Source organism: Callorhinus ursinus, unplaced genomic scaffold (genome assembly GCF_003265705.2).
Source record: "Callorhinus ursinus isolate GAN/ISIS: 27379988/994484 unplaced genomic scaffold, GSC_fseal_2.0 scaffold15, whole genome shotgun sequence".
Taxonomy (NCBI): Eukaryota; Metazoa; Chordata; class Mammalia; order Carnivora; family Otariidae; genus Callorhinus; species Callorhinus ursinus.
In genome coordinates this window covers 9,120,868-9,137,858 of record NW_027397077.1, presented here as the reverse complement: position 1 = coordinate 9,137,858, position 16,991 = coordinate 9,120,868, and the positions used below count along the sequence as shown (strand labels likewise).

Here is a 16,991-nt window from a genome sequence, read left to right as displayed (position 1 = left end):
ACTTGGTGTCACATGTGAGCCTTCCACATGTGTTCACTCTCCATTCCAGCTCTGTGATTGAACTCTGCTCTTATTGACTAGGGGGCATTTGGGCAGGCATGCTTCATTCCTGGAATTGACAGTCATTCCATGTGAGTAAAGGGGAATCCCAGTGAGCCATCTTTAAGCATATGAAAAGCATTTGGTTTTAAAATGGAAAGAAATGTCAGGTACTGTTAGTGCCTGAGCCTTTGCAGCAGTTTGGCACAAGAGAACTGATACGGCTAGTTTCTCCAGTTCTCTTATCTTTCTTTAGCAGTTCTACTTGAATGTTTTCTATCTATTCGTACTCATTTTTACTTTTTCTGACCTTTCTTTTTTATTTCCCCTTTCTCTGCCTTGTTCTTCTCTTTCAGTTTTGAATATATTAACACTGAATCAGCACTTCTAAAGCCCTGCCTTCTCCCACTGGCTTCACTTGGCCTTCAGACATAATGAGGAGACTGGCTTTTCGAGGCGCTGGTTGTGCTCTGGTAAAGCTGGTAAATTACTGATCATCTACACCTTTTCTCTTTTCTGTCCTTCCTTGCCTCTTCCCTTCCACTTTTTTTTTATTTTGTTAATCCTTCCCATAAAGATTCCCTTGTCATGTTCATCAAATTCACTTGTGTCCTTGTCATAGCTTGTTTACTGAGGTTTGGTCCTTAGTTTCTTCCTCTTAATGAATTGAGTGAGGCCAGTTTATCAGCCTTTTAATGAAACAAAAAAAATCAGCAACACTTGGCTGTCCTTGGCCTAAGCCCTTTGAACCTTTTAGCCATTTGTAGCCAATTGCAAACTAATATACTGTATAACAAACCAAAGCCTAGAGGAAGGAATATCATGGTAGGCTGTTTTTAAATACCATGTGGACCATAGTTCAGAGGAAGAGATAGGAGATTCCTTGTTTCTTAGTTGGTTACCAGAATGTTCTGTTTGTTGGTTTGTTTTGCTCCTTTCTGTTCCCTGGAGATCCCCAATTTTTCTCTCTATACCTACTGGCAACCCGTTCTTTCAGCTGCTGGCGTCTTAGTTTACTGACGTTGAATGTTGATGAGTGAAACTGGGATCAGTTTTTTCTTTCAGCTTTGGAGAGAGACCTGTGAAGTCACAGTATACTATTTGATACTGTTGTTAAATTGTAAAAGCATTATAGGACCTTCTCAGGTATATACCCTTTCCCTCTAGCTGTAGCAGATCATTTCAATGGTTGCATTTTTTGTGTTACAGTCAAATGTGTATATTTGTAAATTTGTGTTAATATTAGCTACTAGACAGCCTACCTGACAGCAAATATTTATGTGTTTCTGAAAGGCCAACTAGTATCTGAAGGTTCCCCTTTGAGATACTATTCCAAATCACCTGCTGAAACTTAAAGCTATGATTTCAAAATTCATGGGGATAGAATACCTCGTATAACTGAAAAGGAGGTCAGTCTGATTGACAGAAAAGTTTCAAAATAGTTTTACTACTTTGACATAGGTATGGTAAGTCACATTAAGTGTTTTCCAGGGATATGTTTTGTGGCCTTCTTTAATGAATGGAGAAAATTCATTTTCAGTGTGTTAATTTTAGAGTTCATCTAAAATGCTAGAAAGTTAATTGTCCTCTGTCCCCTACACTTTGGCACTACTCATTTGCCTCAGGCACTGATTTCTATTTTTTTCCACATCATGGCCCACCTGGAAAATGATCAGAATTGTTAGACATACTGGGGAAAACAGATGAAGCTGCTGATGCCAGAGGTGACTGCCTTGGGGCTTCTGTCCCTGAGGCCTGCCTCGCTGCCTCAGGGGCTGAGGGATCAATACCTCCACAATGGTGTACCCCTACATGTAGGTTTTCAAAGTCCATTAAGGAGTAAATTTGGGACCAGACGTGATTGAGTCATTCAAACTTGGTGACATATAAATGGGTAAACTTTTGTTGAATTTGCCCTATCTGAGTTGAAAGTGTAGCATTCTGGTAAGTGAAGGGGCTGAAGCAACAAGGTCCAGAAGTTCCACTGAAAAAACTGACAGTTAAGTTTCTTTACAATGGTTAAAAGATCCTCCTAAGTGAACCAGAATCTGGGTAGCAAGTGCCTAGCTGAGGGCTTGGTGGCAGTGTCTAAATTTAAGTATAAGAACATGGCTGATTATTTCTTATAGAAGAAGTTGGATTCCATGGGTTCCAAGAGAAGAAGAGCTACCTCGCCATCCAGTAGCGTCAGTGGGGACTTTGATGACGGGCACCATTCTGTATCTACACCTGGCCCAAGCAGGAAAAGGAGGAGACTTTCCAATCTTCCAACTGTAGATCCTGTGAGTAACTTGCATCACACGGTTTCTGCCTGCTTTTCCTACTCTTCCTTTAATGATAAGCAGTTAAGATACACTTCTTTTTCCTCTGGCTTAATATTCTTAATCTTTCTTTTATGGAAAGCATGTATTTAACCAACAGTCTTAACAGTTATAATTTAAGAAATAATGGTGGGTGGAGGGTGGGTGAAATAGGTGAAGGGGATTAAGAGGTACAAACTTCCAGTTATAAAATAAATAAGTCACAGAGATGAAGAGTACAGCATAAGGATTATAGTCAACAATGTTGTAATAACATTATATGGTGACAGGGATTACACCTACTGTGGTGGGCATTGAACAATGTATAGAATTGTTGAATCACTACGTTGTACATCTGAAACTTATATATTGTATGTCAGTTATACTTTCATAATACTTTTTTTTTTAAGATATCATTTATTTATTTTAGAGAGAGAGAGTGGGGAATCGGGGGAGGGAGAGGGAAAAGCAGGCTCCACACTGAGCACGCAGGTTCTGACTTGGGGCTCAATCCCACAACCATGGATCATGAATTGAGCCAAAACCAAGAGTCAGACATCCAACCAGCTGAGCCACCCAGGTGTCCCTGAGTAATACATTTTAAAAATAAAATAAGTATTTAAGAACTCTCAAAAAAAGTAATTACTCTGAATACGTTTAGAATAAGAAATTTGCATAAAGTTATTTCTGTTTTGATGAAAAGGTGTTTTTATAAAAGTGTAATCTGCCAAAGCACTTAATTCTAATTAAAAATAACCAAATGGGGAAAAAAAAACAAAACCAAATGGGCTTATGAATTCTACAGATCAGAGAGTGGCAGACAGTGTAATAGAAATATGCACAAAATTTTTTTTCTAGTTTTATTGAGATGTAATTGACATATAAAACTATATAAGTTTGAGGTGTACCCTATAATGATTTGACCTATATATATTATGAAATGAAGCCACGATTAGTTTAATATCCATCATTTCCTATAGATGACCAAAAAAAACGTTGTTTTCCTTATAATGAGAACTTTTAGGATCTACTCTTCTTTTTTTTTTTTTTTTTGAGAGAGAATGAGAGAGAGCACGAGAGGGAAGAGGGTCAGAGGGAGAAGCAGACTCCCTGCTGAGCAGGGAGCCCCATGTGGGACTTGATCTGGGGACTCCAGGATCATGACCTGAGCCGAAGGCAGTCGCTTAACCAACTGAGCCACCCAGGCGCCCTTTAGGATCTACTCTTAGGACCACTTTAAAATATACAGTAGCAGTGTTAAGTATAGTTATGTTGTATGTTACATCCTCAGCACTTATTTATAATAACTGGAAGTTTGTACCTTTTGACCAAAAAAAAAAAAAAGAAAAGAAAGAAAATATTAGTATGTTGCATTATATATCCATTCAAATAACTGTACTTGTCATGTGCCAAGCACTCGCTGTTCTGATGGTTGGGATATAGCCATGTGTAAGACAAGCCAATTTTTCACATGGAGCTTGGATTCTAGTGTGGCAGAAGGAGAATGTAAACAGATGAACAAATAGATAATAAAGTACTCTCAGCTAATGATAAATGCTAAGAAAAAAAGTTTGGGTGGTTTGGCTGCTGATGGGAAGGCACTGGCCCTACAGAGTACTGGAAAAGGGTGTTCCAGGCAGAGGGATCCGATGCAGAGGAGCTAGGTCAGGAATGCGTTTGTTGTGTTGTGATTATAGAAAGATGGTCAAGGGGAGAAGGAGACTGGCAAAGTCTGCCCAACCACAGTATATAAGTACCCTACATACTCCATGGTCAATGTTAGGGGTTTAGATTTTATTCTCTCAGTAATAAGCTCCTCTTTTGAATGATTTTAACCAAGAGAGTGATATGAACTGATTTAGCTTAAGAGAAAAGAACAATCACGAGTAGCATAAATCTGATGAAAGATACCAAGATGTTTAATCGGTTAAATTTTTTTTTTTTTTTTTTACCCAGTGTGGGGCTTGAACTCATGACCCTGAGATCGAGAGTTGGATGGTCTTCTGACTGAGCCAGCCAGGTGCCCCTCAGCAGTTAAAATTATTATTATTATTTTTTAAGATTTTATTTATTTATTTGACAGAGAGAGACACAGCAAGAGAGGGAACACAAGCAGGGGGAGTGGGAGAGGGAGAAGCAGGCCCTCCGCTGAGCAGGGAGCCCGATGTGGGGCTCCATCCCAGGACCCTAGGATCATGACCTGAGCCGAAGGCCAGACGCTTAACAACTGAGCCACCTAGGCGCCCCTAAAATTATTTTAAATAAGGAAATATTGTCAAGTATATTTCAGACTTGGGGGAACTTGCGGATTTGTCCATTTTCTTCTCTACTTTTTATGAGTATGTTTTTATTAAGGATAACATTATACCTACACTGGCCTTCTATTCACGTTTCTGGTGATTTTTTTCGCCTTTTCCTATGTATAGATTGCTGTATGCCATGAATTGTACAATACCATTCGAGACTATAAGGATGAGCAAGGCAGGCTCCTCTGTGAGCTCTTCATTAGGGCACCGAAACGAAGGTGAGTTGGAAGGTGAGTGGGAGGGATTTGGTCCTGAGTCCACATGTACAGCATTTGGTAATAGAGTTTTCCTCTGGAAGGAATGGCTTAAAGGATACTGGGGTCCAGATTTTAGTTTTAATTGTCAAGATGTAGTGAAGCATATTTTAAAAAGTTTTTTTTATTGTAAAGTGTAGCATAAAATTTATACATTTTACATTAAGTATACAGTTCATCAAGGGTTTATTCATATTGTTATACAACAGATTTCCAAAACTTTTTCATATTGCAAAATTGAAATTCTGTACCCATTACAAAACTCCTTATTCCTTTCCTCCTGCCCCCAGGCCCTGGCAGCCACCATTACACTTTCTGTTTCTCTAAATTTGACTATGTTCCGGGTCTTATATAAGTGGAATCATACAGTGTCTTTTGTGACGGTTTTTTTCACTTAGCATAATGGTTTCAGTGGTCATCCATGTTGTAGCATATGACAGGATTTCCTTCCTTTTTAAGGCTGAATAATATTCCATCATATGGATACACCATTTTTTGTTTATTTATTCATCCATTGATAAACACTTGAATTGCTTTTACCTCTTGGCTTTTGTGAGTAATGCTGCAGTGAACGTGGGTGCGTAAATACCTCTGATGCTGCTTTCAGTTCTTTTGGATATATACCCAGAAGTGGCATTGCTGGATCTTTTTTTTTTTTTTTTAAAGATTTTATTTGTTTATTTGTCAGAGAGGGAGAGAGAACAAGCAGGGGGAGTGGCAGGGAGAGGGAGAAGCAGGCTCCCTGCTCAGCAGGGAGCCCAATGCAGTACTCCATCCCAGGACCCTGAGATCATGACCTGAGCTGAAGGCAGATGCTTGACTGACTGAGCCACCCAGGTGTCCCGGCATTGCTGGATCTTATAGTAATTCTGTTTTTAATTTTTTGAGTAATAACCATACTGTTTTCCATATCACTCTGCCATTTTACAGTCCCACCAACAGTGTACAGGGTTTCCAATTTCTCCATATCCTTGCCACACTTGTAGTTTTGTAGTAAGTTTTTTTTTTTTTTTTAAAGATTTTATTTATTCATTTGAGAGAGAGAGAGAGAGAGAGAGCACACAAGCAGGGGGAGAGGCAGAGGGAGAAGCAGGCTCTCCGCTGAGCCAGCCAGGAGCCCAATGTGGGTCTTGATCCCAGGACCCGGAGATCATGACCTGAGCTGAAGGCAAGAAGCCCAACCGTCTGAGCCACCCAGGTGCCCCTGTAGTAAGTTTTGAAATCAGAAAGTATGAGTCCTTGTGATGGTTAATTTTATATGTCAACTGGGCTAAGGGGATGGCCAGATATCTGTGTCTATAAGGATGTCTCTGGAAGAGATTAGTATCTGAATAGGAGACTGAGTAAAGAAGATGACCTTAACCAGTGAGTTGGGTATCATCCAATCCCCTGAGGCCTTGAGTAGAACAGAAGTGGGAAGGAAGGATGAATTAGTGCTCTGAGAGCTGAGACATCCATCTGTTCCTGCCTTCTGATCTCAGAACTCCTAGTTCTTGGGCCTTCAAACTCATACTGAACTATACCACTGGCTTTTCTGGTTCTTTGGCAGATGACAGATCCTGGACTTCTTGGCCTCCATAATCACATGAGCCAATTCCTGTAATCTTATCTATGCGTCTGTGTGTGTGTATATATGTATATGTGTGGGTATGTATCTCTTTCCTATTGGTTAAGTTTCTCTGAGGAACTCTAGTATGGTCTTCCAACTTTGTTCTTTTTCAGGATTGGTTGGCTATTTGGGGTTCTTTGAAATTCCATACGAATTTCAGGGTAGATTTTTCTGTTTCTGCAAAAAATGCTATTGGGATTTTGATAGGTATTGCATTGAATCTGTAGATAGCTTTGGAAGTATTGGTGTTTTAAAAATATATAAGTTTTCTAATCCATGAACATGGGCTAACTTCCCATTTATTTGTGTCTTTAACTTCTTACAAAAGTGTGTAGTTTGCAGTGTACAAGTTTTTCACCTTTTTGTTTAGATTTATTTGTAAGTTTAATTCTTTCTGATGCTATTGTAAATTGAATTGTTTTCTTTTTGGATTATTCACTGTTAGTGTATTGAAATGCAACTGATTTTTGCATGTGTTAATTCTGTATACTGCAACTTTGCTGAATTCACTTACTCTACCATTTTTTTTCATCTTTAGAGTTTTTTGCATATGAGATCATGTCATCTGTGAACAAAGACAATTTTACTTATTCCTTTTCAATTAGGAGGCCTTTTCTTTTTGTTGCCTAATTGTTCTGGCTATGACGTATGTTGAAAAGAAGTGGTAAGAGCAAGCATCCTTGTTTTGTTTCTAAACTTAGAGGAAAAGCTTTCGGTCTTTCACCATTTTGAGTATGATGGTAGCTGTGGGCTTTTCACATATGGTCTTTATTATGTTGAGGTACTTTCCATCTATACCTAATTTGAGAGTTTTATCATGAAAGTGTATTGAATTTTGTCAGATTCTTTTTTTGCAACAGTTGAGATGGTCACTCAGTTATTTTCCTTCATTCGTTAGTGTGATGTATTACTTTGTCAATTTTCATAGGTTGAATCATCCTTGAATTCCAGGAATAAATCCCTCTTGTTTATGGTGTATAACCCTTTTAATATGCTGCTGAATTCATATTGCTAGTATTTTGTTGAGGATTTTTATATCATCGATCATAAGGGATGTTGGTCTGTAGTTTTTTTTGTAGTGTCTTTGCTGGCTTTGGTATCAGGCAGGGTATTGGTGGCTTCACAGAATGAATAAGTTTTTCCTCCAGTTTTTCAGGAAAAGTTTGAGAAGGATTAATGTTAGCTCTTTAAGTGTTTGGTAGAATTCACCAGTGAAGCTATTATTAGATCTAGGACTTTTCTTTGCTGGGAGATTTTCTTTTTTAATTAAAATTTTACATTCCAGTATTGTTAACATACAGTGTTAAATTAGTTTTAGGTGCTACAATGTAGCAATTCAACAGTTCTGTACGTTACTCTGTGCTCATCACAGTAAGTATACTCTTTAGTCCCTGTCACCTTTTTCATCCATCCCCTTACCCATCTCCACTCTGGTAACCGTCAGTTCTTTCTTTATAGTTAAGAGTCTCTTTCTTGGTTTGTCTCTCTCTTTTTTTCCCCTTGCTCATTTGCTGTTTTTTAAATTCTACATATGAGTGAAATCATACAGTATTTGTCTTTCTATAGCTTATTTCACTTAGCATTATACTCTCTGGCTCCATCCACTTTGTTGCAAATGGCAAGATTTTCTTCTTTTTAGGGATGAGTAATACTCCATTGCATATGGTATATATATACCACATCTTCTTTATCCATTCATATATCGATGGATACTTGGGCTGCTTCCATAACTGGCTGTTGTAAATAATGCTGCAATAAACTTGGGAGTGTATATATCCCTTTGATTTTTTTGTATTTTTTGAGTAAATACCCAGTAGTTTTGCTGGAAGATTTTTGATTACTGGTTTAGTCTCCATACTAGTTATAGGTCTATTTGGGTTTTCTCTTTCTTCATACTCAGTTTTGGTAGGTTGTATGTTTCTAGGAATTTATCCATTTCTTCAAGGTTATCCACTTTATTGGCATATAGCTGTTCATAGTATTTTTTTATAATCCTTTTTATTTCTGTGGCATTGGTTCTAATGTTCCATCTTTCATTTCTGGTTTTGAGTCTTTTTTTTTTTTTTTTAAGTTCAGACAAGGGGTTTGTCAATTATGTTGATCTTTTCAAAAAACCAACTCTTAGCTTTATTGATTTTTTTTTTCTGTTTTCTGTTTTGTTTTTTTTTAATCTCTGCTTTGTGTATTATTCCTCCTGCTTGTTTGGGGTTTATTATGTTGTTCAGTTCCTTAAGAATGAAGCATATTTTTAAAAATTACTTATAGTCTTTAAGATAACAGTGAACTTGTAGCTATCATCGTTAAAAGGAATCAATTTTTGAAATATACAGAGGCCACAATCATTATTTTCATTTTGCTTTTTTTCTTTGTCCCCGTACTTTTGGGTTTGACTTCTGTTGTCCAATGGAGCAAAACAAATTACTGGCCCAATATGCACATTGCACACACCTCCCTGTAGAGGCTGTGTTCTCCCTGACTAGATCTTCTTTACTCTCTTGCTATCAAAATAACATCAATGTTCCCATCTGACTCTGGCAGTTGAAGTTATTCTGAAAACATACATAAGTGTGGTAGACAGAATAACGGCCCCCAAATATGTCCATGTTTCAACGCCTAGAATCTATGAATATGTTGGGTTACATGCCAGAGAAAAATTAAATTTCTTACTTAACTAACTTTGACTTGGAGAGATTATCCTGGATTATCCAGATGGGCTCAGTGTAATCACAAGGATCCTTAAGTAGGGAGGAGGGAGGCAGAAAAGTCAGAGTCAGAGAGGGACTTGAAGATGCTACACTATCCTGAATTTGAAGATGGAGGAAGGGGGCTACGAGCAAATGAATGCAGGCACCCTCTAGAAACTGGAAAAGGTGAGGAAATGGATTCTTCCCTAAAACCTCCAGAAGGGATACCAACACCTTGCTTTTTAGCCCAGCGAGACTTGTGTAAGATAATAAATTTGTGTTGTTTTAAGCCATTAAGTCTGTGGCTGTTTGTTACGGCAGCTTTAGGAAACCAAGACAGTGAGTTAAAGATTAGATTAATTTGTGATTGTTGATGCCACAGTGGGTAATGAACAACCTGAAGGTTGAGCTGAAGTCAGACTTTCCACCTCACAGAGCAGAGCCATTAAGAATGCAGTGTCAGCATCCTGAATTAAAGGATGTAAATTAGTCATGGCCAGAAAAGAAGGGCTCTTTTTAAAATGAGCTATCTCCAGATTTCAGTTGGTTTATCCTAACAATCTTTTAAAAGTTGTCATTTAATTAGCATATGATAATAAAATATTTATTGTTTACCACATGCTAGACACAGTGTCAAGCACTTCCTTATATTGTTTAAACTTGAGAAGCATTATTGTGGTTATAGATGAAAACTTGCACAAGTTCTCAGAACTACTAAAGGATAACCAGGGTACAGACTCAAATCTTTCTGATTCTAGAGCCTGTGCTCTTAACTGGTATGCTTAGAGAGGAGCAGCATCACACTGGAGTACACAAACCTTTCATAGAAAAGGACTGCCCTCTGCTGCCTGCTTCCCACCAGCAGGCTAGTCCTGAGGGGTGGAGGATACAGGCCTTGGGGTGCTAGAACACTGTCTTATAGCCTCCAAGTTGTGGTACCCTATGAGCACTGATTGCCTTCCCCCAGTGCTGAGCCTGAGGGCTTCTCTACCCCTCTGTGGAATGTATATGTTTTCTTAAGAGTTTGTGGGAAGCTCTAATGCTCAGAGCTACACAATTGTGAATCTCTTTTTGAGACTTTGTTTTGATTAGTATATTAAGCTACTTGTGCTAAGACATCCAAATTAACAATGGTTGAAACAAAAATTATTTTTTCTCATATAAAAATTCTGTTCTATAAAGTCCTCAGGGCCTAGGTACTCTCTCTTTCCTCTGCTGTCCTTGGGGTATCACTCCTGTCTGCATGGTCTGAGATGGCTCACCCCCATAGCTGTCTTCCAGCCCACAGGATAAAAAGAAGGCATGTTAAGGATGTGACCTGGATATGGTACACTTCAGCTCTTGTATTGGCCAGAACTTAGCTGCAGCAAGGCTGGAGAAGATGCTCTTTAGTAGTCACACAGCAGCTCAGAATGCTGCCATCCTGGGGATAAGGGAAAATGAGTTTGGGGGTAGCCAGCAGGCTCCACATATCAGGCCCACTGTTTCTCACTTTTCTGGTTAGAAGTGTCAGTTGTGGTTTGGCTGTTCTGCGGCCATATCATGGCAGGGCGCCCTCGGCTGCTGTTGAAAGAGAAAAGCTGTTACGCAAGAACGTGCACCACATAGTCCTGTTTGTATACATATGTGTGAAAGTCTGAAAGAATACTAATAGTGCTTTTATCTCAGGATGAGTAGGGACAGCTTTTATTATCTTACGCTTTTCTGCATGTTGATTTAAGTGGGAGAAATTAGTAGAACTCTTTCACTTTGAAAAGGGGAGGCCCTTGTTTTGACCTAATCACATAGAGTAGAACGTTGAGATCCTGATCTCCCTTTTGTCTGTGTGGTGAGTCTGAAAATGTTTGTGAGGATCCCTCTCACAGAGCTTCTGGGAGAGAGTGTTCTTCCTAGGCACACGTCCTCATTGGGTTCTCAATTGTCTACAGATAATCCCCCAAGCCTGAGAGGCTGCTGAGGTCCAGCCTCAGCAAGGAGCAGTGGACTGTGGCCCACCAGGCCCAGGTGGAGAGAGCCATTGTGGATATCAGGTTAACAGAGCCCTAAAGCTCACCCTGGGAAAGTCCCTTGGCACCACTGACAGCATCGACATTAGGCCTGGATGGTCCTTTGTTATTACTCACTAAGACCTTTATGTTCCTGTACTTTCTCCAAATAGCAAAGTGATTACTCCTTTTATCTCCTCATACTTAATTTCATAATTCACTAAAATCATAAATAGTTGATAAGAGCTTTAAAAAACTCAGTTTATTTTTCCTCTTCTTTTCCCTTCCTGAAGAATTTAATCCAAAGCCATTAGTGAGACTGAGCAAACTTGGCATCTGCCGGGAAGACAGGTGGTGGGATGTTGGGGAGAGAGTTGTGGATAGTAGCAATATCACATCACAGAGTGTCAGAGCCTGGGCATGGTAAATGGGGTTTATGTTGAAGGACTTCCTGGCACAGCGTGTTGAGGCCTAATTAGGTGGAGGGAGGATGACGTCCATGTTGGGGGTTTAGTGGTGGCAGCGGCCTGTCATGGGTGGGGTAAGGATGGCATCCACATGGGGTGTGGCCTAGCCCAGGGCAAGGGGTCATAGCCCTAGTGAGGGGAAGGGAAGCCTTATGGGGTGGAGGTAGACAGGAGCAAGAGGAGAATGGTTATATATAGGAGACCAATCATGTAAGTAAATACATTGTGAATAATAGGATTCAGGCTTCTCATTATCTGAGAAAGGGAGTACAAATAGAGAAAGGAAACTAGATTGAACCCTGTGGTATACGATTAGAATTGGAAATGTTTGTGTGAATTCATGGTTCCCAACATCTGTAGATAATAGAAATGTAGATATAAGTGAGTATATGTCTATCTCCATCCTTGTCCAGTGAGACAGCCTGGGAGCAGTAACACACCAGTATACCTGAACGCATCCACCACCTTGGACTTTGTTTTTATTTTATTTATTTATTTATTTTTAAAGATTTTATTTGTTTATTTGTCAGAGAGAGAGACAGCACAAGCAGGGGGGAGTGACAAGGAGAGGGAGAAGCAGGCTTCCCACTGAGCAGGGAGCCCAACGTGGGGCTCGATCCCAGGACCCTGGGATCATGACCTGAGCCAAAGGCAGATGCTTAACTGACTGAGCCACCCAGGTGCCCCTGGACTTCGTTTTTAAATACCATTTACCATTGCAAGGAACTAGAATTCTTTGGGGGAAATGGCTGATTTTAAGGGCAAGGAGGAACCTGTAACATCTTAGGCTGCCAGAAAGTAAGCAGATGTTCAAAGGGTGATCGGAACATGTCAAAAGTACATAGAGAATACAGACCATCTTGAAAGGACTCCTCCTGGCCCAACTTTGAGCAGCTTGAGCATCAGAATAATTAACATAATGGGTTTTAATGACTTCCAAATAGGAATCCAGGGATCCATATTGATATAAATAAATGACTGAATTGATTAGGAATGGACTTTTACATAGTCTGGAGGTACCACTCTGTAAAGTATAGGGAGAAAAACAATGACTTGCTCAGTTGAGAAGCTTGGCAGATACCACTATAATCAAGTGATCAGAATGAGCCTTGCCTAAGTACTGGGACAAGTTGAAATCATGTGCCTAACCTGATAGGATACAGTGTGACAAACGCAGCATTTCTGTCATAGTCCTCCTGAAGCATAGCCTGCATTTATTCATCAGGAAAACAGAAAAACTCTGTTTTATAGGGACACCCTATAAAATAATTGGCCCATAAGTTATTCAAAAGTATCAAGATCCTGAAAGTTGAGGAAAGACTGAGGACCTGCTTCAGAATGAAAGAAACTAAAGAAGTATAACTAAATGCAACACGTGATTCTGGACTTGATCCTTTGGGTATAAAGGACAATTTTGGAATAGTTATAGAATATGAGGATTAAATGGTGGTACTGTATCAGTCAGTTTCCTGATTCTAATGGTTGAGCTGTGGTCCTTGTTTATAGGAAATACTAAATTATTCAGGGGTGATTGGGGATGCCTGGGTGGCTCAGTCGGTTAAGTGGCTGCCTTTGGCCCGGGTCATGATCCCGGGGTCCTGGGATCGAGTCCCACATCAGGCTCCCTGCTTAGAAGGGAGCCTGCTTCTCCCTCTCTCTCCTTCTGCTTGTGCTCTCTCTGTCAAATAAATAAAATCTTTAAAAAATAAAAATAAATAAATTATTCAGGGGTGATAGAACCTCATGTCAGCAGCTTACTTTCAAATGGTTCAGAAAATAATACTTTATATTATTCTTGCAATTTTTATGTCAGAATAAAAAGGTTTTAAAAATTAAATATATCTTCCATATATGGCTATAACATGTCAGCCAAGGTCCCAAGAGAGATTAAAGCCTTAATGACATGACATTTTTTGTATGTAATAATTTATTTCTTATACCTCTAGAATGGAGTTAACTTGGGGCAGAACTGAGAGAAATGGTCACTGAAATAATTTTTCAGGAGGTTTACTTGTCTCATAAAATTCCATTTGAAAAAAGCCAGAGGTGATGATGGGCATTAAGGAGGGCAAGTAATGTAATGAGCACTGAGTGTTACCTACGACTGATGAATCACTGAGCTCTATCTACCTCTGAAACTAATAATACATTAAATGTTAATTAATTGAATTTAAATAATTTAAAAAAAAGCCAGAGGGAATAATAATAATAAACATCCATTAACCCAAAACCCAACTGAAGAAATTATCATTTAGGGGCGCCTGGGTGGCTCAGTTGTTAAGTGACTGCCTTCGGCTCAGGTCATGGTCCCAGGGTCCTGGGATCAAGCCCCACATCAGGCTCCTTGCTCAGCAGGACCCTGCTTCTCTCTCTCCCAGTCTCCTGCTTGTGTTCCCTCTCTTGCTCGCTCTCTCTCTGTCAAATAAGTAAATAAAATCTTTAAAAAAATTATCATTTATAACCACATTTGAAGTTTCCTGTGTGACCCTCACTATCCCTCCCCTCCAAGAGATAATCACTATCCTGGATTTTTTATTTATCATACCTATGTGTTTGGGGTTTTTTGTTTTTGTTTTTTTTTTTTAAATAGTTTGGTCATGTTTATTTCTGTTTTACACCCTTTTATCTTTGGTAAGCTCCTTGTGCCAACGACCTCCTCTTTCTCCTTTACAAGTTTAGTAATTGATATTAGAGCAGTATATATATATATATATATATTTAAAGATTTTATTTATTTGAGAGAGAGAGAGAATGAGAGCACGAGAGGGAAGAGGGTCAGAGGAAGAAGCAGACTCCCTGCTGAGCAGGGAGCCTGATGCGGGACTCGATCCCAGGACTCCAGGATCATGACCTGAGCCGAAGGCAGTCGCTTAACCAACTGAGCCACCCAGGCGCCCAAGAGCAGTATATATAATAGGTACTTGATTATACTTGGTAGAGAAAGTTCTGTGGTCGCTAAGTGAAGACAGTCCATTTTGTAAGTTTGTAAAGAGCTCTGAAACATGAATCTATTTTCAGCCACTATTGAACACCACAAAAGGTAAGATATTTTCATTTGCACCAGTGACATTGTTTTAGTGCTGGTGCCGTAAATCTTAAATATTTAGCATATAAATGACCATCACAGATGTTAAGTTAGGTTTTTATGTTGCTAATATATACTTAGAAAAGGGCTTGCATATGCCCCTTGCTTTTGTTACTCTCTTTTAGTTCTAATAATGGGAGTAAGTCTAGTATGTTTTATCACTTGGAATGTTGGATATTACCACAAGTAGTTTTGAAATATAACTTTATATGGGCTTTGGACTAACATCTTTTTTAAAAAATATTATAACAGAAATCAACCAGACTATTACGAAGTGGTTTCTCAGCCCATTGATTTGATGAAAATCCAACAAAAGCTAAAAATGGAAGAGTATGATGATGTTAATCTGCTGACTGCCGACTTCCAGCTGCTTTTTAACAATGCAAAGGCCTATTACAAGGTAAGAAAGCATTACATTTGGAAGGTATCCAATTTGATAATAGTTTGGCTTTTTAATTTTTATCAGTTTAGTAGTGTAAGTAGTGCGGTTTGAGTTTGTTACCTTTTTTTTTTTTGAAGGTTTTATTTATTCATTTGAGACAGCAGGAGCAGGGAGAGAGGCAGAGGGAGAAGGAGAAACAGGCTCCCCATGGAGCCAGGAGCCCGATGTGGGGCTCAATCCCAGGACCCTGGGTTCATGATCCGAGCTGAAGGCAGATGCTTAACCAGCTGAGCCACCCAGGCGCCCCTGAGTTTGTTTCTTTTAAGAAAAACTGAAGATTCGTATAGCATGTACCATTTTTGTTTCTTTTGTGTCTGTTAAGATCTTTTGTCCATTTTTCTCTCGAGTTGTTTGTCATTTTCATATTTATTTCTAGAAGTTTTTTTAATATATTCTAGATACTAATCCTCCTTGGTTATATTTGTTACAAGTATCTTCTCCCACTATGAGGCTGTTTTCATTCTTTATGGTGTCTTAATGAAACAGAAGAGTATTTTAACATAATCCAATTTCTTACTCTTTAACTTTGTGGTTTGTCATTTGTGTCTTGTTTTCAGAAATCCCTCTTATCCAGAGATTATAAAGACACTCCTGTATTTTCTTCTAAAAGTTTAATAGTTTTGTCTTTCACATACAGGCCTTTACGGCAGCTCAGGTTGGTTTTTGTGTCTTCTGTGAGATAGGGTTCAATTTTGTTTCCTAAAAGGGGTAAGTGGCACCTTGAAGTGGCCACATCCTCTTCACAGTCATGTGCACCAGCAGTGCTCACAGTGCTTCCATATCCTCATGGTCCCTTTCCAGCCTTTAGTCTGTTCCTTTTGTTTTGCCCAGTTTAGCTATTACTCGGCTCTTTTATTCTTGCCTTAATTATTATGGCTTTATAATTCTTTATCAGGTAAGGAAAGCACTGGTTATTGATCATTCTTGGCCCTTTTCTTAATATGTTATGTTAAGTCAAGCATGAAAAAAATTGTTGGAGATTTTATTGGAATTGCATGGACTCTGTGGATCAGTCCTATTTTGGAGAATTAATGTAATTGTGATATTGATTATTCCAGTCTTTGAATTTGATGTGTCGTCGTTTTTTTAAGGCTTCTTTAAGTTATTTTAGCAAAGCTTTAGATGTTTTTTTATTGTCTGCAAAATGCAAAGTGTTATTAGGTTTGTTCTTAATACTGTGTAATATGTGTGTATATATATATTTTTTCTTTAATTGAGAATAAATTTTCTTTAATTGAGAATAAATTCGTCAATTATTTTTTTGGCGGATGCTAATTCTTTTTTTTTTTATGTTCAGTTAGCCAGCATATAGTACATAATAAGTTTTTGATGTAGTGTTCAATGATTCATTGCAGTTGTGTATAACACCCAATGCTCATCACCACACATGCCCTCCTTAACACCTATCTGGGTGTTTTAAAGTGTAGATTCAGGGGTGCCTGGGTGGCTCAGTTGGTAAAGCGTCCAACTCTTGACATCATCTCCAGTCTCGATGTCAGGGTTGTGAATTGAAGCCTGTGTTGGGCTCCACACGGGGCATGGAGCCTACTTTAAAAAAATAATAATAATAAAAAAGAAAGTATAGAATTCAGGGGTTTTTGGCATATTCACAAAGTTGTGCAACCATCACTAATATCTAATACCTAACTCCAGAATATTTTCATTACCCCAAAAATAAAACCATACCCATTAACAGGTGCTCTCCATTTCCCCTCCTCCCTGCCTCTGAGAATCACTAATCTATTTTCTTGTGGATTTGTCGTTCAGCACATTGCATATAAATGGAATCAAATACTAGATGGCCTTAGGTGACTGGCTTC

At 38.9% G+C, this 16,991-nt stretch overlaps 1 protein-coding gene across 18 annotated transcripts in view; it reads left to right on the top strand.

Moving 5' to 3' along the window:
* PBRM1 (polybromo 1) overlaps positions 1 to 16,991 on the top strand; it is a 113,217-nt gene that overhangs the window by 2,538 nt on the left and 93,688 nt on the right. For 6 of the 18 annotated variants that reach the window (XM_073901337.1, XM_073901341.1, XM_073901336.1 and 3 more), the window contains exons 2-5: positions 396 to 512; positions 2,169 to 2,321; positions 4,766 to 4,863; positions 14,982 to 15,129. In XM_073901337.1, the coding sequence (XP_073757438.1) occupies positions 474 to 512; positions 2,169 to 2,321; positions 4,766 to 4,863; positions 14,982 to 15,129 (438 nt within the window). In that variant the 5' untranslated portion in view covers positions 396 to 473. Of the gene's footprint in view, positions 1 to 395; positions 522 to 2,168; positions 2,322 to 4,765; positions 4,864 to 14,981; positions 15,130 to 16,991 lie in introns of all 18 variants that reach the window. The other 12 variants (XM_073901340.1, XM_073901335.1, XM_073901326.1 and 9 more) reach the window with 4 other exon arrangements.